Here is a 22119-nt window from a genome sequence, read left to right on the forward strand (position 1 = left end):
AATCTCATGATTTTTTAGTGGGTTAAACTATAATAAATGCTCTAATGTCTGAATAGTACAGAGTGGATTAATAATAATAAAAAAAAAATCACTCTTTTCCATTGAAAGACCTTAAAGGAAGGAACTTAAAAACAAACTCTGAAAAAGACAAAACAGATTTTGCAGGTCATTAATAAAGCTTTTTCTAAAGCTTCCTTTGTTGATTTGAGGTCACAGTACTTTTTCACCTTTTCATGCTCTTTTTCCTTCTGTGGGAGAATCTTCAAAAAGTTTTGGGGTGGGTAAGAGACTTAATGAACAGGGGTCTTTGGAAATTGCCTTGAAATCTGGAGACACTGCTAATATTTGGCTGTCTGTAGTATGGTTTCAACTAAATCCCCATGGAGATGCAAAAACTGCTCTGGCCTTTGCCCTCAAAATAAGCAGGGAATGTAAGGGAGGGAGAGGAAGAAGCTTGACATAGAGCTATCTCTGTTGGAATTCTTCCATGACCTGCCATGTTTTGATACAGCTTCTAAACCATCTTCAGTTTAGGGCAGTTTTTCACAACCCATATTCCCCTTGTGAATAAATTATTAAAACTTGGCACAAATAATCCATCTAGCAAGTCAATTACAGGAGAAGGATACTAGTTCTTCTAAGCATATCTGGTACTAGCATTGACATTGTTTTATATTAAAATGGAGTGTCAGTATTAGCTGAAATAGTTTTTCTCATTTTTTCTCCTGCATTCCTCTTTCCTCCTTGCAATTAATTGCCGGATGACTAGCTGATTTGAGCAACACTAGAGGGGTAATTACAGCACTGGGCTGATGTATTTTCTGGTGTCTGTGCCAAGAAACTTGCCTGCATGATCACTTTGTCATTTGGTTAGGGGTCACAGGATCACGGGTTGTAAGTTTCCTTCCCTTGTGATTCCGGAGCTCCACGTGGTGTATGAAAGAGCAGTGAGAACATCCTGGAGGCTGTCCCTGAGCACTGCTGTGTGAGCAGATTTGGCTCAGGAGGGAAGCAGGATTTCTTAAATCATCAAAGCGTTAATTGTGAATCAGTTTTGGCAGCTGGTCCCTTTATATTGCTTTGTGATGGAGGCTGGAATTTGCAGGGGCAGAATCTTTGGTTAGTGGCTGAAGCTCATCTCTGGATGAGGTAGGGCAAGTAGTTCCTGTGGATGCTGGCAGAGCCTTCATCCATAGGCTGCATTACTGCAATGCTGAGATCTATTTCCTGCAAAAAAATACCATTTCTTTTCTCCATTTCTCTGTTTATTATCTGTAGCTGTATTTTGGTGTTTCAGTATCTTAAATCTAGATGGAGTAGTCATAAGACATGCCTCAAAGTTTTCCATGGTAGATCTAAATTCAGTTGTATAATTAATGCTGTAATTATTACAATTTTCTCTTTTTATTAGCTTAGAAAATAACCTAATGTGTTGATATTTAATTAAGTATATTTATTTGCCTAATCTTTATTCATTAATGTAGATTTTAAAGTGGGTTTTGCTTTTCTTTACTGTTTCTGCTGGAAAACTGAATATGAACAGAGTTGGCTGATCTAGTGCACCATGAGAAGAAAAACACTAAAATCCTGAACTTGGTTGACCTGCTATTGGGAAAAAGTTTCTCTTTTGCATTTTGTGCTGCTGCAAGTGAATATCCAGTAGCTGCTGAGATATTGTGTGATGAGGTGAAGCAGCACTTTATTGCTTTAAAGCCCTCTGCTTTGCTCTGCACTGGTCAGGCACACCAGTTTGTCAGGTGACTTAGCAGATGATTGTGGGACAGGTGTGTCAACATTTGAAGAGTGAGGTTTTGTGTGCTGCACATCTTTCCCTTGTGGCTCTTTTTTCCATGTGCATGTTTTCATTAGCACAGGCAGTGTCATGCTCAAGGTTGTCATTCAGGAGCAGCCTGTATTGCTCTTATGACTAACAATAGTGAAATTGCATCTCTGGCAAGCAGGTTGTTACATGCTGGCTTTAGACACCAAGCTTACAATTTTTAAATTTTTTTATTTTTGAAAACAGTCGGAAACAATTGTGAAATAAATGTGAGTGCATGAAAACACTTTTTTGGAACTGGATTTTTTCCTTCCTGGAATCCTTGTGATTTGGGAAGCCACAAACCTATGTAATTCTTTGTTGGTAGTACTCTCTCCTTCACTGCCATGATGCATCAGAACTCAAAACACGTTTAGTACCTGATTTCTAAGAGAGTTTTAAAACACTAGGGTTTTGTGGTTTAAACATTCAGTCCCTGTCACCATATGGATATATGGGAACTGCTGCTACTGGAATGCTGGTGAGAAGCTGGGGCTTACCTTGTTGTGTTCTGTTTTGCCCTTCCTTAGAGCCACATATTTGACTTAACTGGGCTTTGGATCAGAGTACTTCCAATTAAGAACAAACCACTTAATTGACTTGCAGAGTTAAATTTCTGAAGCAGATTTCCTCAAGCTTTTGCTCTGTTTCTAGATGAAGGGATTTAGAGGCAAGCCCAAGTATTTCAAATATATGCCACAGAAGTAAATAAACATTGGACACAAGAATTAAAAAATAAAATAAAAATTAATTAATCTGAGAATTGACTATGGCAGGCTGATGGGTGGAAGTATCACTCTGGATAACTGTGATATGTTTTATTAAACATACTCAAGTCTGGGTTTTTTTGTTGGTTTTTTTTTCAGGGAGAAGGATCTTAATGCAAAGTTCATTATTTCAATGGAAAAAAATAAAACAACAATCACAAACTTAAAGGTGAGTAAACACAATTTATAAAAGGAGGTTGTAACTCAATAGCTGCCAAAATATGACTGGACAAAACTGTGATGCTTGCTGCACTGTTGTCAATAACCCCTAGTTGTTAAAATAGAGTGTTAAAGTAATGCTTTGGGGAAACCAGGTTATGCTGTTAACTTGCTACACTGTGATTTTCTGAAGACCCCTTGATAGGCTCTATCATTTCTTCCAAGGTTTATCACTCAGGTCATTGCTTAGCTGGGAGATGAAAGCAAACAATAGAATAGAGGTATGTTTCTGATAGCTATTAAGTCTTCATTTCATCTCTAGAAGTCTCCTGAAATTCCCATGAAAATGAACCAAACCCAAAGTACCCATCATTTGCTATAACCTTTTGATGGTATATTTTAACACTTCTCTCAGCAAGAGAAGCCCTGTGCAGCAAATTGTTTTTTTGCAAGATAGTTTCTCATGACTAATATATGGAAAGGAGTTTCAGTGTGTAGTTTCTTCAGAATGATTTGGAGCATGGTGAGGATTGCTGAAGTACAGTGTCAGCTGTCATGTCTTGAACATGATGATTGCCTTAAACAGCAGGTATGTCACACCTTTTTAATTATGACTCTACACTGAAATGCTGTTCACAGTGCAAACGTCTCTCTGGCTCCTATAAATTATATGTGTAAGATAATCTCTGATTATAATAACAGATATATAGACCCATTTAACTGAACCTAAGTATTGTGACAAAATATGTGCTGTGGGGTTAGAAGTAGTAAGCTAAAATCCAGATAATTCCTGCTGTGCTGTTTTATGATGTGGCTTTCTTGCTGAAGGGTATACGTCCTCCTAATTTCATCAATGTTGTTGAAATCATAATCTGACTTACTTGTCATTATATATTTCTTAATGTGTATGGCATTATGTTAGATTTGCCTTCTGATTATTTATTGTCAAATATTTTTAATTACTTCATCAGGATGTGTTGTACCAGCTCTATTTTCTTTTTTTTAATAGATACCCGAGGGTGCTACTGGAGATACAGGACGAGAAAGAACGAAAACATTTACTTATGATTTTTCCTATTTCTCAGCAGACAGTAAAAGTCCCAGCTTTGTTTGTCAAGAAATGGTAGGATTTCTGAAAGTTAATAATTGATCTTTTTCCTTTCCCTTTTCTTTGTCTTGAAAGCATTCCATGAAACTTCTTTCCACAGAAAGTGCTTCTTCTGTAATTTAGAAATTTTCTAGGTACCTGAGAGTTTGAATTTTTCTTTTTTTTGGTGGTGTATTTTCTAATACAGCAGGCTGAATGCCTTCTTTCAAGTTCTTTTTTCTGATTAGTCTTGTATAAGGTTAAGTTAGACAGCATCTCTAAGCACTGAAATTGGTTTTGAAAAACTTTTAGAAAAAAACCCACTTTTAAGAAACAAGAATATAACTTGAATTCACTTAGAAACATTCTTATCTGGATTTTTTTGGTGGTGTTTCTTTTTCATGGTCCAAAAGCCTTGGTACATATTGAAGATTCTTTTTTTGTCCTCCCTGGAGTATTCACTTTAGGAAAGGACAAAGCAGTTTTTCTTTCTGCATAGTCAGAACAGAAAATTAAACTTGGAGCTATAGGCATTATTCAGATGAATAGATAGACCCTCTATGACCTTGCATTTCATGTGAACTTTTAACTTATCTGTTCTTTCTCATTCCCTAATAAATCTATTAAGTGAATCTCAAGTAAGTTGTGATTACTGAAATTCTCTTTTGGTTTTGATGCTGTAAGCTTCAAGTGAGAGTAGTTCTTTCCCCTTAAAATAATGTAATGGTTTACTGAATATCCTGTAAGCCAGGTGGGTACATACCTTCTTAGGATGTATCCCTTCTATTCAGGAATCCTTGAAATCAGGGATGCTGGAGTGGCTAATCCTAAAAAGCATCACAATTAAAACTAGTCATAAGAAACAGTAAGCTGAAGCCATTTTTAAATATTTATGAGAATGACAAGTTTTGCCATTATATATGTCATAACTATAATTGATGGGGAATTTAGACTTGGAATTTTTACTTTAACCATCAGGGTAAGTGATATATCCTCATATTTTCTGAATACTTCTTTTATTTCAGTGAGATATTAGGGTTTCATCCAAACTTCTGATCATGTGTATTCTTAAACTGGATTGTTATTTCTTGGTGAAGTTCTTTTAAGTAACACATTTTTTTGCTATGTTTTTTGAAATACCAGGAAACACTCATTTCATTTGTCCATCAGTTTAGTACTGTAGAAAATTGAAGTAGTCATGTATTTGAGAGCAATGATTTGAACCCGAGATTCTAGTAAATGGTTTTAGGCAGAGGTTTCAGGCCACATGGCTCTGCTAGAATTTAACAATGCTTTAAATTGAGGATGCAGGGTCAGTTATTTAATTTTAACTAAAGAAGCTTTGATCATGTATTTTTCTGCTCTGATTCTAAATGAAGCTTCTTCTTATGCACCAGTTGTGACTTAAAGTTATGGATATTTAATTCTTGGATCTTCTAGATACCTGCCTTTAGATACTTCTGGAAAGGTATGTTAGATAAGACCACATTAGAGGAACCCCAGGAGGATATTCATGGTGTTAGTAGGCTCTTGCTGTTGCAGTGCAGGTTATTTCCAGAATCCAAATTTGCTGTGAAACTATGAAGTTAATAATTGTCAAAATAACCATTTGCAAAGTAAAGTTGATTGCATACAAATAGATATCCAGGCTGTAGTCTATATTGATGTCCAGTTTCCACATATAAGTGGTAAGTTGCCCTTTTCAAAGTTTTTCCTTCTGATGCCATTTACCTGTTTCAGAGTGGGTCAGGTAAAGGCAAGATTACTATAACTTGCCCATGTCAGGATTCTATAGAAACAAAAATAAATTAAAATGCCCATATAGTGATGGCTGCAGCAGCCTTGAGCAATAATTTTTTTAAGCTATGAGTTTTATGATGGGTAATGATAGGATTAGTAATGATAGGATATTAATGGTAATAGGTAAACATGGCTTCAATGTCTGTGTTCAATATTTTGCTGTTATAGTGTGTTCCACAACCTTGGACACCTCCTTTATCTGTGATGGCAGGAGTGTGAACTTCTCTTGCTCATCTACAAAAATACTGTTTTTCAGGTGTTGTTTTAATTACACTGTGTGCAGCACTTTGAAAATGAAAGGAGTTTTTAAACTATAGGAATGCAGTTCCTAGATGTATGCTGCACAAGCTACTGTTTTGTTTGTATTAATTTAATATTTAATTGGAAGACTTTGTAGTTAAGCTCTTACCAAGTTCCTGCAGAAATTCTAGTTTACTGCACCAATGGCATAGAAGGGCCTCATTTTCACATTCATCTTGCCAGGGAATAAAATTGATCTTGATTGTTGGTAATGTGGTTGCTTAGTGCCCTTTGTTCATAATTGTTATATTTTGCCATTTGAAAGGCAGAAAAACAATAAGTGGAAATCTGTCTAATACTACATACCATATTCATTTGCCTTGTAGATGCAAAAAACACTTTAGTATTCCAAAGTTAGAGTGGGGATGACAATTTGCCATCAAGCTTCTCAGTTTGTATTCCTGACTGAGAAACAAATAGAATGTTGGTATTTGCTGCCCTTTTGTGACAAACTGGTGTCCCATCCTAACAGTCTTCTCTTCTAACCTGTGTGTTAAGCCTTTGTGCTCTGACTAGGCTGACTTTACCTGTCCTATGTACGACCTCAAACCACATGCAAGACATACACAAATTTTTTAAAAAGGAAAATTCCATCAAAACAGTAGTGCATAAAGACTTGGTGAGGTAAATACTTGGACACAGAGAAAAATAGGGGAAGGAATAAAGTAGCTTTGGCTCATCTTTATGCTCTTCTTTGATTAATATAAATGGTTACAGCACTGTAGCTCCTTTGCTTGAGGGAAGGTCAAGTGAAGTATTCCAAAGGCATGTTTGAAGATTAGTGATTAAAGAAATTACCCAGCAGTCCATCCAGGGAGAAGCTATGAGATTATTCTGAGCATGTGCCATTCACTATTAAAAATGGCTTGGAGAACTTAAAGAATGTAAAGTGCAGACTATGAGCACGTAAAGTAACCAAACTATGAGATTTTTGAAAATCATGTCTAGATGGTGAGACAGAGATTAATATTTTAATTGGGAGAAATGCTGCACCAAGCTGTTACTCCTTCACCAGTGAGGGGTATGGATTGAAATGAGGGGTAATGATGATGAAAGGTCAGGCAAATCTGCGAGGGATGTTGCAGCCAGTATTGTAGAGGAAGGTGGTGAAGGTATCTGGTGAGAGCTGAATTTATTAGGTGAGAAAAGAGTCTCATATTATGAGATGTGGACGAGCGATCGTTACTAGTTTTTACGTGTTGAGGGTAAAAGAGAAGAGGTTAAATGATGAAAGAGGGTCACTTACCACATTAAAAACAAGTTTCCATGTTTGCCAGCCTAAAAAGCATTGCTACATGAAAGCCACTTAGAGGAAAAATACAGAGAAGGTTATGGGTCATGTTCTTATACTTGATTAACGCAAAAAACCAAAGAAAACCAAACAAAACCCTCCAAAAAGACAAAGGAAGAAACTGACAGAATCACCAAAATGTTTCCTTTTGAGAGGGGACTCTATTTGTAGAATATGAAGAGTTGGTGAAGATACAAAAAGTGAGTAGATAATAACGATAATGAAAAGTGAATGGAGTAGCTGAGATTGCTGAAAGAAATTGGGGCTTTAGAAAAGAATGTAGTTATTTGACATGTCAAGTATTCTGTGACAGGGAAAGAACTAAAAAACCACTGCAGTGCTGTAAACGAAATACAGTAATAAGACTGCATTTTATTTGAAATACTAATTTCTTCTCCTATAGAAAATAACAGTGTGTTTTGCCATTGTGTTATGCTATTCTTCAATGTTTGCCACACTGGGCTGATGACAATATTCTTCCCCAAGCTTCTGTTGACTTAAACATTTATTTATTTTTTAATTTTAGGTTTTTAAAAATCTTGGTATGGATGTGCTTAAATCTGCTTTTGAAGGTTATAACGCCTGTGTTTTTGCATATGGACAGACAGGATCCGGGAAGTCCTATACCATGATGGGAAACGCGGTATGTTGTGTTTTCACAGAACCAGGTTGGAAGGGCCCTCAGGGGTCATCTGGTCCAACTTTTCTTGGCAAAAACATGGTCAAGAGAAGATGGCCCAGCATCCTGTTAAGATGAATCTTAACATTTTCAATTGTTGGGGAATCCACCACTCCCCTGGATTATTCCAATTATTCCAATTGCTGGTTGTTCTCATGAAAAATGGTCCTCTTGTGAGAGTGCTTCTCTCTGCAGGAGTAATTTGTATCTATTACCACTGGTCTTTTGCATGTGACTCCTTGTAACTAGGAGTCTCCATCTTCTCTGTAGGCAGGCACTGGTTAAATAGTGGGACATGGTTATAAGGTCTCCTCTGAGTCTTTTAGTCTCAAGGCTGAATGAATTCAGCTCTCTCTTCCTTTCCTCATATGGCAGCTTCTCAGTTCTTTGGTCATCCTTGTGGCCCTTTTCTGGACCCTTTCCAGCCTGTCCACATGTTGTTTTTGTATGGCAGGGACCAAAACTGAATGCAGTGTTCCAGGTGTGGCCTGACAAGTGCTGAGTAGAGTGGGATAATGACTTTTTTATCTCTACCCTGGTTGTTATGACACCCTTTTTATGATGCAGTCCAGCATTCTTTTGGCTTTTTTTGCTCATGTTTGGCTTTGTTTGCTCATACTGTGCTTGCTGTCCACAGGACCCCCAAATGACTTTCCACAGAGCTACACCTCAGCCAGATAGATCCCAGCCCTTGCTACACTCATGGATTGTGTTCTCTCATGTGCAAGACCTTATGTTTGTTGAACTTTATGCGGTTCTTGTTAGCTCACTATTCCAGCTTATCCCAGTCTTCCTTCAGGGTGACTGTCCCTTCTGAGGTGTTGACTTCCCACTCGGTTTGGAGTCTTCATCAGACTGCATTGTGGTACACTTGGTCCCATTGTTCAGATCACTTATGATCAATTAAACAGCATTGGGCCCACTGTTGATTCCTGGGGACCCTACTAGTGACAAGTTTCCAGTTTTACAAGGAGCTATTTGCCACCCCCCTTTGAGTGCAGCCTGTAAACCAGTTCCCACCCACCACAAAGACCCCTTGTCTAGATCATAACACGTTAGTTTCTTTAGCAGCAGGCTGTGGGAAACCATGTTAAAAGCCTTGGAGAATTTGATGTAGACAATGCCCAGTTCTTGTACCACACTGAGTGAGCAGGTGTATATTTTTTTGCAATGGATTAAAATTATGTTGTTGCAGGAGCATTTTTTTATGGATTTTTTTTTTTAATACTGCTTCTGTCTGTATGCTATTAACTCATCCACGTATCACACTTTCTAGTAAGAGGTTTTGGAAGCTGTTTCTTTTACAGAAAGGTATTTATAGTTGGAAGAAGTTTATTTAAGTGATGCTCAGTTGTTTTGGACAAAACCCAGTAATTTTTGTTCAGTAACAAAGCAAAAAATTTCAAATGTTACTGCTGATTTCCTATGCCCATCTTGAGACAAAAAAAAAAGAGATACTGATTTTGAGAAAATTAGTGATCAGCTTTTTCTGAAGATATGTGCTTTTTAAACCTCTTTTGAAGAGTCAGAAGACTAAAATAGGTCCTTAGAGAAGGCTGTCAAGTGAGAAGCAGAAATTTGGCATGATAGTAGTTCATCAAACCCTTGTGAGAGTATACAGTAAGTTTAAGTATTATGTGCTATTGAGCACTACAGGAAGAGGAAGGTGTGATAGGAGGTGGGAGTGGTTTCTCACAGTTGCCTCTGTGACTGTCCAAAGACAGAGAGAACCTGCTAAACTTTTGGGAGTGGAGCAGTTTAGAAAGGCTGACCTGATGAAGCATGTTGCCAGGCAGACTCTGCAGATTTCATTCTTTAATCCTTGGGAAAAGAAATGTATTGTGTCTTCTCCCAGTAGAAATAAAAAGGGTAATATTAACACTTATCCTCCTTTGGATATATCACTCTACTGAAATGTAGTAAGATTGGGCTCTTTGCACCTCCTCTAGCTTAGGAGAGTAAATTAGCTGTAAATCTTTTTCTTTTAGCTGTCACACAATAAGTAGCTTTGTGTTTACCTCAATATCATAAGCAGAATAGGCTTTTGTAACCAGAAAAGATCTCACGTCCTAGATGTGGATTTCTATTTCAGAAATTTATAAAAGTGACATTTTTATGAGACTGTCTTACTATATATAATGACTGTAATAATCAAAACAGTTTGCAAATGAATAGAAGCTGAAGTTTGTTTGACACTATTCAATAATAAAGGTCTAATCTTCTTGGCATGATACATAAATACTTTAATCTGGCTTTGTATAGAGTGCATATGAAATATACTCAGCTGGCAAGTTAAATACTTCAGAATTGATGGCCCTGTCAGAGACACTACAGTGCTATAAGAAAACTTGAATTGGAAATAAATATTCTTTTTTCCCTACTTCCCTTTAAAAAGCCTGGGTTCTGTTCTCATTTTGTTTTCAATATTTGCTGTTCTTGGCTCTGGAAAGCTCTTTCTGTAATTCTGTGTACAGCAATCATTTCAAGAAAGGCGTGGGCCAGTTAGAATGTTGGGCAGAGATACTGAAATGAGCAGAGATCAATAAAATATGAGGAAAATCAGACTTGGGTATGCAGAGGAGGCAAGACTATGGGAGATTAAAAGTCTTCCAAAACCTGAAAGGCTCCTGCAGAAAGGAAGATAATAATTTGCTCCTTATGGTCAAGGTAGATGGGCAAAACTCAATACATTTAAATTGCAATAAGGAGTTTTCTGGTTAGATAGCACAGAAGAAGGACAGGCTTTTAATGAGAAAATTCAGCTTTGGAGTGAACTGCCTATTTTGGTTTTTCTTATTTCCATGTCTGGAAACTCTGTAGGCCATAAAAAAAAAATAGTCCAAGCTGTAGTTGATCCTGCCCTTCAACTCTTGTGGGTGAGAAGGAGACAATGTTTAAATACAGTTTCCAATAAAGAGTGTACATTCTTTAGGATGTACATTTTACTAGCATAATACTCTGGGAACTGTGTGTGCTTCCTTTCTCAACACTATATTGCTAAGGTTGAAATTACTCAATTAGAGCTTGTACTTCCTATTTTAAGCCTCTCTTTGTGGTTGCTGAATTATGTCAGACAGTAATGATTTGCCTAAAACCTTGTGATAGATCTTCCATGTTTTTTCCCCTAAGCTTTAATTAAAACTATTCAGGTGTTTCCAAGCATGAGATGAAATAAAAGTATTTTCCCTCTTCCATTGTTGAAAAAAATTAAAATAAAATGTGTGTAGGAATTTGTAACACTGAACCATGAAACTTTACCTGGAAATAGAGATTGATAATTGATATATATTGGGAAAGGCTGCTCCTCTGTTGCCAGAGGCAATTGTCAAAAAAAGCCTGATTAATCTGTGAGTTTCTCCCTTAATCTAGGATTTTTTATTTTTAACACAAGGTGCAGTCATGTGAAGAACTAGGAAAGATAGAAGCAGAGAATAGATTATTATTTCAAAGAATGAAGCTTGGTTTGAGAAGGATAAAGAGACTCTGATTAAGAGGAGGAAGAAGCTGGGAAAAGGCAAAATGGAGGGATAAAGGATAATTAAAAAATAGAAGTGACTGGGTGATGAATTGGGAATTTTGTCTGGGCAAAGGAACAAGGAGGTAGCACTTGGAGGTGGCACCTGGAAAAATATTGCTGTGAAAGAAAATGCAGAGGGAAACTGAAGGATGAGGACAGAGGGACCAGTATGAGAGCAAACTCGAGTGAGCTTGGGCAGAATGGGTTGGATTTTTGTAGGGGTCCAAGAAGAAGAGAAATCTTTGCCCATGGAGCACTTGCTCTGACAATTTGGTGCAGGGGGAGTCCATTTGCTTTGTGTTTTTCTGCTACCAGGTATCTGTAGAATTCCACCAGGCAAACTCTAAGGTGCCTGGAGTGCCTGGGCTATGTTCACATTGAATGTGTGGTCTGTCTTGTCCTAATTTGCATCCTACTTAATTACAAGGCCCCTGACTCTAAACACAAGAGCATTTCTTGTTTCAGCTGTGAATAGTTAGTCCATCTCATTGAATCTCTTAAATGTTTTTAGACTGGAGGCAAATTGTAGCTGACAGACTGTTTTGTAAGCTGCTCCTGAGCCTGGACCTCTTACCCCAAAGCTCATCTGTATGTCCTGTCCTGTTATTCCAGGGAGCCATGGCTCTGAGGTAACTGCCATCTCCCTCAAGCAGTGGGGAGATATACTCAGCAGGTAGTTGGTCACCTACCTAGTGAGACTTGGTGGGAATGGGGCAGCTGAGACCAGACCTGTGTGGCACTCTCCTGCTCCTCTGCTGCTGGGGAAAACCCTCACCATAGCTTACTGCTTGGCTGGAGATGGCTCTTCCTGGACCAACAAGGAAAACTGCATGCTAAGTTTCTGGCTATCTCAGTGGGATAGGTTTTATTCAGTTTGTTTTATTAAACCAACCAAGCATTTCACACATAAAAACTCTTTATCTGCAGAGACAAACATTCAGTAATTAAATATCAAATTTAATTTGGCTGGATTGTGGGATACAGTGAATGAAGGTTTAGTTTTCTCATCGTGTATTAATTTATTCAGAGGACCTGCTGCACTTTTCATCACAGGAAAGGCTGTGACTTGGGAACTGGGGGTTTGAATGAGAATGTCCCATGGCTGTTTGTAGATGGCTCTTGTCCTGCTCTCTGCAGTTGACTGTTGTCAAGTCCACAGTGAAATGAGATAGAAGCAGTTAAGATACTGGTGAGATAAGGCAGTTCATGACTTATTCTGGGGAGCCAGTCTGTAAGCAGTTGGGATTATTCAAACCGAATAGGAGGGACAAAATGTATTCCAGTATTAAAGAAATGGAGCTGGTTGTACATTCCACACACAAAAGGGTTAAAGTGGCAAGGTGACTGCAATTACATAAAGGGCAAGAGAGTATTTGCTGAAAATTTTTGATTTTTCCCCTTTCTGGAGTCTCAAACTCTCCATTGGTCATCTAGGATTTTATTTTTTAAAATATATTATGCATGCATATATAGCCTTGGAATTAAGAATTGTTGTTATTGCAGGGTGATGCAGGTTTGATACCTCGAATTTGTGAAGGATTATTCAGCAAAATAAGTGAAAAAACAAAGCGGAACGAGGCGTCCTTTCGAACAGAAGTCAGGTAGGTCTTGGCATGTTAAGAGTTTGCAGTTTATCAAACTTGTTTCAGTTACAACCACTCTGTTTCACTTTATCTCTGGGAAAAGTGCATATTTTTCAAAAATAACTTTTTATGCTTGGTCTCAGACCTGTAATTGATTTTTCTTGGCACTTGTAGTCAAAATGCACAGTACTTGCACCTTCAATCCTAGAGCTGTGCTTATTGCTTCATTTATATGATAGTGCAAATGCCTTTGCTATTGGACAGTATCTTCCTTTTTTTACCCTTTATTTCAGACTAACATTTGGAGATCTCGATCTTGCTAATGTCTGCTTTTTTTCCACTTTCTTCTTGCTTTTTTAGCTTTTTCTTTTATGATACAATACCTTGTAGTCATTATTATGTTAAGCCAACTTTGGATCTATTTTCTTTCTCCAAGTGTCTTGCTTTCAAACTTGCATTAATATGTCTTTCTTTTTATAAAAGGCTCTTGAATCAGTCAGTGGCTTTCTATTCTTTTTTCTTTCAGTTATTTGGAAATTTATAATGAACGTGTGAGAGACCTTCTCCGACGGAAGTCATCAAAAACGAATAATTTACGAATACGGGAACATCCAAAAGAAGGGCCATATGTTGAGGGTAAAAGCACTTTAATCGTTTTACACTGCATATTTTATTACCTTTATATATTCTCAAATGTAGTGTCTAATTATATTTTAATTTTATCTTTTAAAATATAAATCATGATGGATGCAGTGCTTTTGCTTCGGTACAAAGCATTGAAGGAATAGCTTCTAATTTTGCATGTCTGCTTGCTTTTCCAATCCTAAAATCCTTATTACAGAGTTTTTTATCTGTGAATTTATAACACATTTTTAAGGAATATTAAGAGATGCATTTGGTTTTAATAGTTTGTTGACTATAATTTATAAATCTTAGATATTTAGATGAAATTAAAACCTATTAGGATCTAATTGTCTTAATCTGTTCTCTACCAGGGATGGTTCTCTTGTGCAATTATATTTATGTTGTTCCACTAAATAATTTAGTAAGATTGCATATTTTTTTCTTTTTTTACTGTAAATGTGTAAGTTGTCCAGTGTTCATACGAGGTCTCATTCCTTTCCTTACATGATAAACAAGTATGACAATAAATGCTAATTGCAGCAATAGTTTGCAGTATTGAGGGTAATTTGAATCTTTTTGTAAAGAAAATTAAGGACATATATGAGCATACTGTAACATTCTGCTTTTCTTCAGACTTGTCTAAACATTTAGTCCAAAATTATAGTGATGTTGAGGAACTTATGGATGCCGGAAATATAAATAGGACAACAGCTGCAACTGGAATGAATGATGTTAGCAGCAGGTCACATGCCATTTTCACAATTAACTTCACTCAGGTAATGAAACACAACTCGTTGCAGAGATTGGACTTGTTTCTTTAGAGCATAGTGATTTGTTTTCTTATATGTAGTAAACTCCTTTTCTAATGACTCCTGCTCTTCGTTGTTGTTTTTGGGTGCTTTTTAAAAAGCCCATGGATGACCTGCTAGATGAAGAGAACTTGGAGGTGGGGGAGAAATTGAGTGTAAATTTGTCTGTGCATGCTATTACGTATTGAAAGCAATCTATAAATATAATGGAAATGTCACAAGCTTAATAAAATGAATGCAGCACATGGTCACTGCATCACGTAGATTATAGCTCACAGTGTCACAGCTTGTCTGTAAATGGCTAAAATGTTGCACATATTACAATTTAAAGAAATAATATGGGAGTTATGCAACCATTCATTATCAAATGTCTTTCAGCAGCACCTCTAATACACCTGTATTCTCAAGATCTGCTATTGTAAACAAGTTAAATTCAGTCATGTCATGAAAAAGGCCACTAAATTTGATTCAGTAAAAGTGTAGTATTTCTTAGCTTAATGTACTTTTCTTTGTTTTATTTTTTTCTTTTCTGTAGGCTAAATTTGATTCTGAAATGCCTTGTGAAACTGTTAGCAAGATTCATTTGGTAGATCTTGCTGGAAGTGAGAGAGCAGATGCCACTGGTGCCACAGGGGTTAGATTAAAGGAAGGAGGGAATATTAACAAATCTCTAGTTACTCTGGGAAATGTAATTTCTGCCTTAGGTAAGTCTCTGTTTTTTGTGCTTGTCTGTCTTAAGGTGTTTTTAGTCATTAAATACCTTTGTGTTTACTTACACAAATAATGGCCTAACACGTTTTTGAAAATGAATGAAAAGACCTGATTTTAATTTTTTTTCTACCTCCTCATCACAGCTGATTTATCTCAGGATGCAACAAATCCTCTTTCAAAGAAGAAACAAGTATTTGTGCCTTACAGGGATTCGGTGTTGACTTGGCTATTAAAAGATAGCCTAGGAGGAAACTCCAAAACCATAATGATTGCCAGTAAGTGTTCTTAATTTACTCTTTTTGAATTATGAATAGTTCATTCCTAATAGGAGTGGATGTAAATGTTTAGGTTCCAGATGTTTTGTTAAGGCAGAACATGGTTTACACATATTAGTGATTTCTTCCTTTCTGAGCTTTCTATTAACACTCTGTCTTTTACTCACACTCTGTCTTTTACTCACACTCTGTGCAGTGTAATTAAAGCTTTGTGCCTTTGGTCTATACAAGTGTGAATCAGTTGCTGTTCCAAACTGTTGGTTTTTGTTACATGAGCAGCAGCCTGGTCTCTTTTGACATGCTGTGGGAAAGGTGGTCTCTTTTATCTGACCTTCTAAAGGCACCCAACATTTTAACTTCTTATTTAAATTTAATTATGATCAGTTGTCTTGAAAACTCTTATGGTTTCCTTTTTACCCGTAAGAAGTTCTGCAAGGATCACTTATGCCATATGTATTGCAGGTTTGTCAATAAATTGGAATGGGAGTCCCATTCCCAAAAAAACAAAGTGAAGCCAGGATGATGTTTAAGGGGAGACGACAGTTTTGGATGTTGTAAATCATAGAATGGTTTGGGTTGGAAAGGACCTTAAAGATAGTTTAGTTCCATCCCTCCTGCCATGGATGGGGATGCTTTTCACTAGACCAGGTTTCTGAGAGCTCCATCCACCCCAGCCTTGTTTTGCTGGTGGGTAGGGTCAGAGACACAGATACCAAATTAAGGAATAGTGTAATTTACTATAATGTAAAACTGTAAACAATCACAAAAAGATAAGCTAAGCAAAGCACATAATAATTAGCAAAGAATTTCAAAAAGATAAGCTAAGAAGTGCACCTAATCAATACTAGGAAAGAAGGCCTATAGTGATTAAGAAAGAAACATCACCAGGTTACCCTGATAAAGATACATCATTCAAGTCTGAGAGACATCAGCTGTTGGGGGGGAGCTGTCACACTGAAGGACTGGAAACCCCCACCTGGTAACTGGGAGCTCCTGTGGTGCATCTTCCTCAGGCCATGAGGCCTCCCAACTTTGCTATCATGGTGGCCCAGTTTTCATACTGTTAAGCAAACTGACATAATTCCTAATTTAATTCTCTGTTGGCTTTCTCCCAGAGCCTGGCATGGGCTCAAGGAGGAACCAAGGGAGTTGCCTTTGATTGTAATACCCCCCCCCAATTAAGCCAGATGTAGCCTTGTCCAGTTTCTAGACTATATATAAAGGCAAATACATGTTTTACCAATAAATGAACATATTTTTTTGTGTATATAGTATATAACTATACTCTGTTAATAACCAAATATATATATATTTTGCTAGCCCAGGATGTGGCATGTTTTCTGGGCCTTGAGCACAGACTGCTGGTTCATGTTCACCCACCAAAAAGAACCCCTGAGTTATTTTCTGAGGGGCTGCTTGCAACGAGTTCTTCTCCCAGTCTGCACTCAGATGTGGGATTGGCCCAACCCAGGTGCAGAACCTTGCACTTGGATTTATTGACCCTCACTAGGTTCCTGTGGCCCCGCTTGTCAAGCTTGTCAAGGTACCGCTGGATGTGAAGAGAAGAGGAGCTCTGAAATTTCTCTCACTCTTTCCTGCTCAAATGAAGTGTGGTCTTAACTGATATAGTCCATTTTTGGGAATGAGGGATAGCAGCACTGAGAAAATAAAATGTCTTCAGATCTGGTCCTTCAGAACCAGTCACATTCTCTGGATATTCTCAGTTCCTTTGTTGGAGGATTTTGGGGATGTTTTTGGAATCCCTGTCACTTGTTTTCCGCAGGAGAATCCAACAGATGATTGTGGACCAGACTCTGCTTTGGTTTTCTGTCTCTTTTAAGTAAAGGTGTGCTGGAAACTTTGTTCTTGCTGCTTTCTTGCAGTTCCATGGTTGAGTAACTTTTGTTTTTTTGACAGAGGGATTGGGAAGAGAAGTTTCAGAAACACGGTGAGCTTTTGGTGCCCATACTAATGATTACAGTACCCAGCTTCTTTTTCAGCTACTTCCTCCTCTTTCAGTGATGCTTCTGCTAGGCAGAGCCCTGATTGTTGATCATTTCTCCAACAGTAACTCTACTGCTAATGTGGTGGTATTTCCTAACAGCCCAACAAGCTATCCGGATACATTTGTCCTGCCTTTTGTATAATTAAGCACAACAAAATGCAGAAAGATCATTTTAAACTGTAGGAAAGGCTGTAGAAAAATATGTCTGATATTGATTTGTCATATTTCTGTAACATATTGTAGCATTCTTCCAGAAAGAGAATAGTTGAGTAGTGGAGAGGAGACAGTAGATAAAGGAAGTGAGAGGGTGAGCTAGGGGAAGTATAGGCTCTTTCCAAGTGCATCTTCTGTAGCTTAGAGAGTCTCTGCCACAAAAAATATTTGTTTTTGAGAGAATGAGAAAGGACAGATTATTTTAGTTGCTTAATTAGTTTTTCAGGTGTTTTCATTGTCTAATTCTCTCGATCTCTTGTTCAGTTTGATCATTAAAATTTCTGGATGCTTTTCTCTTCTGTGTTTTCTACTCATCTATTTGGATGCCTTAATTATCTTCTTAATTTGGAACATCATATATATTGTTAGGAAAATTAAAGGAAGGATAGTATTAGCACTTGCATTTAAATTGCATTGTTTTTCCTGGTTAGGTTGCTTGAAAAATAATACTGGTTTCTCTTGATGCATCAGATAGCATCTGTGTGCTGCCTGATGCCTGCAGCTCAGGAGAACAGCTAGGTTTGTAAATTATAGAAGCTCTTCTCTTGTTTTGGTTCTCCTTTCTGGTTATTTTTTGTTTTAATTTCCATACTATGTTTTACCTGGAATGTCTTTTCTATGATTACATTGATACTTAAAAAATATTCACTGTTTTCCTGACTGTTCTTGTAAAAAATTGCAAGAAAGCCTGTGAAGTATTCATATAGGACATTTATGTTTATTGAGGAAATGTAAATGTTGAATAGATTGACAGCAAGATTTCTTTGCAATACTTGGTTGTTAGACCTGATTATCCTAATACACTTATCTCATACAGTGTTTCCTTATGCAAAGTTATAGTGACATGAAAGTTAGAACAAATTGTATCTGTACTGGTAAATAATATATTTCTGTCTCTTCACCCACATTGAATTTATCTGACTTATAAAATATAAACTAACTTCAACAAATGAAGCATATGATACTGGATAAACTGCTTCTGATTTCATGTCCTTAGCTATTTCACCTGCTGATGTCAATTATGGAGAAACTTTAAGTACACTTCGCTATGCAAATAGAGCCAAAAACATCATCAACAAGCCTACTATTAATGAGGATCCTAACGTCAAACTGATCCGTGAGCTGAGAGCTGAAATAGCCCGATTAAAAGCCCTGCTTGCTCAAGGGAATCAGGTTAGCTTTACTTGGAATTTATGTGTAATTTTCCTTGAGTTATAACATCTATTTCTAGAATGTAATGAGATAATTATCTTTCATTATATTGATTTGAGTAAACAAGCTCTATGAGGCTACGAATGAATATTAGTTTCCTGATGGAATCGGTTTCCATGTGGCCAGCAGATTAGCTCTTTTAACATAAGGGGGCAAAAAATTGTCATCCCAAAGCTTTTAGGTTTCTCATAATATAATCCAAGATGGATTGCAGTGTGCTGTGGAACAGGTAGTCAATGTAGCATGAAAGACTGAGCAGGAACCTTTTGGGTCCATCCTGATGGACTGAAGAGGTACTTTGTGTAGCATCTTAAGTAAAAGGTTTAAAGATGCATAAATATAAAATGTGGGGTATGAATGGATTTAAACAACACGTTTTATTTGTGTTTGGCTGTACAGTACATTAGAAGGCACATAACATGCTAAATACATAACAATATTTTCAGTGGTCGTGTAAGGAAACAAATATCATGCTCTGCTTCACTTTTGTATGATTCTCTTTCTTGCTCCATCAGTATGATCTGCTATAAACAGTCACTGAACAGGCTCAGTTAAGTTTGGTTTCTCCTGTGTTGGGTGGTGGAACCAAAGTAATAAGAATATCAATTGGCTCAGGCCACTTGTCTCTTGTACATAATGTCATTCAGGACTACTAGATTTCGTACTTGGGCAAATTGGAAGTATCTGATTTACTACTTCATATTTGATTTTAGAACTATGTAGTTCTGTTTTAGATGGTCTGTGCAATGTGAGATGTCAGTTCAGCATGGACCACTGTTAGTAGAAGGGTAGGACTTCAGCTGGATTTCATGCTATAAAAATTTTGCTGAAAAAGGGGATAGGAACCACCGTTGGAAGCAGAAATGGGTGTTGTTGTCTGCTCTGGGGTGGAGCAGAGAGGTTGGCTTTGTTACAAAGAATTAAAAAACTCTTTATGGGGTTGAATTACTTGCATTTCTTTCATATTCTCTAGGAGGGGAAAAATAATTTATTTTCAAATTATGGCTTGATTTAGAGTTAGTAGATGTAACTTGGACCCCCTTGAAATTTGAGTGCTTTGACCTAGTTCCAAGCTGTAAAATAGTGGTTATTGTAAAATAAATCTGGTTCAGTGGTAGGATATGGTAGATGGCTGTGTGGGAGACAATAGAGAACTTAAGCTTAAGTTAATTGAATTTGTAATGGTTGGTGAAACAGCAGGTGGTGTGTTATGTATGCACAGTGGTATAAATCTCTGCATAATTTCTTTCATGGTTTTCTCTTGCATCACCAGAACACTGTATTGCAAATGCTTCTGTAGATCTGAATATGTAGATCAAAATATGGTGCTGGATTCAGTGTAGGTCACATACAATGAGTACTGCCTGTGTGTTTGTGTTGTTTAGTAATTTTCATCTTTTAAGGCCAGCTATCTTAAGATCAAGTTATTAAAGATAAAACAGTATACACACGTATTAAAGCAAAATGGATAACTATTCATGCTTAATAAATCTTCATGTTTTTTAGAAATATAAAGAAAGCTGTATTAGGAGTTACCTGTTATAAATGTGTCTGGTTTCCATGTGTGAGACCTTGCATATAGGTAGCGAGGGAAAATATTCTCAAAACCAATTTGTGTTTGAAATACCTTCTATGACAGGATTTTGATTATTCTGTTTACAGAATTCCAAGGTAAAATTATATATATTAAAGTTCAAAGGAGTTTATGTTAAAGACTGAGAAAAATTGAACAATTGCATTTCATTTGGTTCCCCCAGAAATTGTGACTATTTTCTTTTTGTAATGCTGTTTACTTTTTACGGTTTTAGATTGCACTCTTGGATTCTCCAACAGCTTTAAGTATGGAAGAAAAGCTTCAGCAGAATGAAGCAAGGGTGAGTTAAAATTTCATAAAGCAGTTTTTAAACATCAAAGAAGAGGAAATATGGGTGGTCTGGATGTAGGAGTGTTTGTAATTTTCAGGATGTTTTTTTATGTGCAACTAAGTTTTGTCCTACCAGCATCATTGCCTTGATGCTTTAAAGAAAAAACAAACCAGAAAGTGTGTGAATTAGTAATTTTGTTATTTTATTAATCTGACATTGTAACCAAGAGCAAAATATAACTTTGATATTGATGTAGCAGTTCTGTTTATGAAAAGACTTGTTCCCTGACCAGCTTGCCTTACTAAAAAAGCATGTTTGTAAATAGGCTAGAGAGGGAGAAAAGCCACTAGATCACAGTAATGAGAAGCAACTAATCACAGTAACAAAATATTCAGTGTGTAGAAAAACAGCAAAAGATTTTTGGGGAGAATGGTCACCTCTTCTGTGTTTTTCAAATAATTTATAACTTGTGGTGTAGGGTAGATCTTTTAGAAAATTTCAGTATTTAAATCTGGTGTGTACAAATGTGTTAGGTACCTAATTAGAAATCTTTTTGGAGGAGGGTCCTAGATCTAGACCTTGACAGTGTGCTTCTCACCAAGTTTTTTCAATAATCCAGCCAAGTGTTGAGACTTGAAAAATTTTCCAGACAGTTTGGATAACTCACAGCATCCAGAAGAATCTAGATATAATGGTACTGTCATTTCTCTAACTAGCAATCTTTCAGTCTTTATTGTATCATTCTGTGGTAATTATTTTCTATATATTAGCTTGCTTTGAAAGCTGTTGCAAATTGGTTTAAAAAAAAGAGAAAAAAGTCATACTTTGGAAGAGTCAAGAGGGAATTAGTCAACTACATGGCAGCAAATACTTAGTTCTGAATACTGTCAAAAGGTGCCAATCAAATGTAGATATGATGCCTTTAAAAAAGGGGCTCCTTAGGCTGGTTTAAATGGTAGAGTTTACCTACCCTTTAGTGCTGCTTGGACCTTTAGGACTAGAAAATTAACATCTTGCTTTGAAAATCCTGTTTTATTTATATACTTAGTCTTATTTTTGAGTACAAACAAAAAGCCTTTCTATAAGAGTAAGCTCAGTAATATAAATTGCTGACTGCAGGCTAATTAGAATATGTTATTCATGTTCTGACAGTAACCGTTGCTTACCCTGCTCAGAAGTGTTGGCCCTGCTGTGTGGGGTGTATATCAAGCATATTTTATTACCTTTGTCAGCCTCATTAAAAGGTTATATGATTACTATTCATGATAATTACAATAGACATAATTACTGAAACTTCTTGGTAGATGTTGCAGTGGTTATAGCTTTTTCCTAATTGAATGAGTGCAGTAGCTAATTTGTTTGTATAGATTTAAAGACTTTATCACTATATTTATATTGCCTGA

General features: G+C 36.8%; 1 protein-coding gene across 9 annotated transcripts in view; it reads left to right on the top strand.

Moving 5' to 3' along the window:
• The window catches only part of KIF16B (kinesin family member 16B), a 137274-nt gene that overhangs the window by 11505 nt on the left and 103650 nt on the right, over positions 1-22119 (top strand). For 7 of the 9 annotated variants that reach the window (XR_015283870.1, XR_015283871.1, XR_002862997.2 and 4 more), the window contains exons 2-11: positions 2686-2755; positions 3755-3868; positions 7750-7866; positions 12923-13020; positions 13529-13638; positions 14260-14402; positions 14971-15139; positions 15290-15421; positions 18637-18812; positions 20660-20725. Coding sequence is in view for 6 of the 9 variants with exons in the window: in XM_023923188.2 (XP_023778956.2) it covers positions 2686-2755; positions 3755-3868; positions 7750-7866; positions 12923-13020; positions 13529-13638; positions 14260-14402; positions 14971-15139; positions 15290-15421; positions 18637-18812; positions 20660-20725 (1195 nt within the window). In the remaining 3 variants the exon portion in view is untranslated. Of the gene's footprint in view, positions 1-2685; positions 2756-3754; positions 3869-7749; positions 7867-11930; positions 12049-12922; positions 13021-13528; positions 13639-14259; positions 14403-14970; positions 15140-15289; positions 15422-18636; positions 18813-20659; positions 20726-22119 lie in introns of those variants that run through there. The other 2 variants (XM_086879285.1, XM_086879286.1) reach the window with 1 other exon arrangement.

Source organism: Cyanistes caeruleus, chromosome 2, assembly GCF_971803275.1.
Source record: "Cyanistes caeruleus chromosome 2, bCyaCae1.hap1.1, whole genome shotgun sequence".
NCBI classification, from domain to species: Eukaryota; Metazoa; Chordata; class Aves; order Passeriformes; family Paridae; genus Cyanistes; species Cyanistes caeruleus.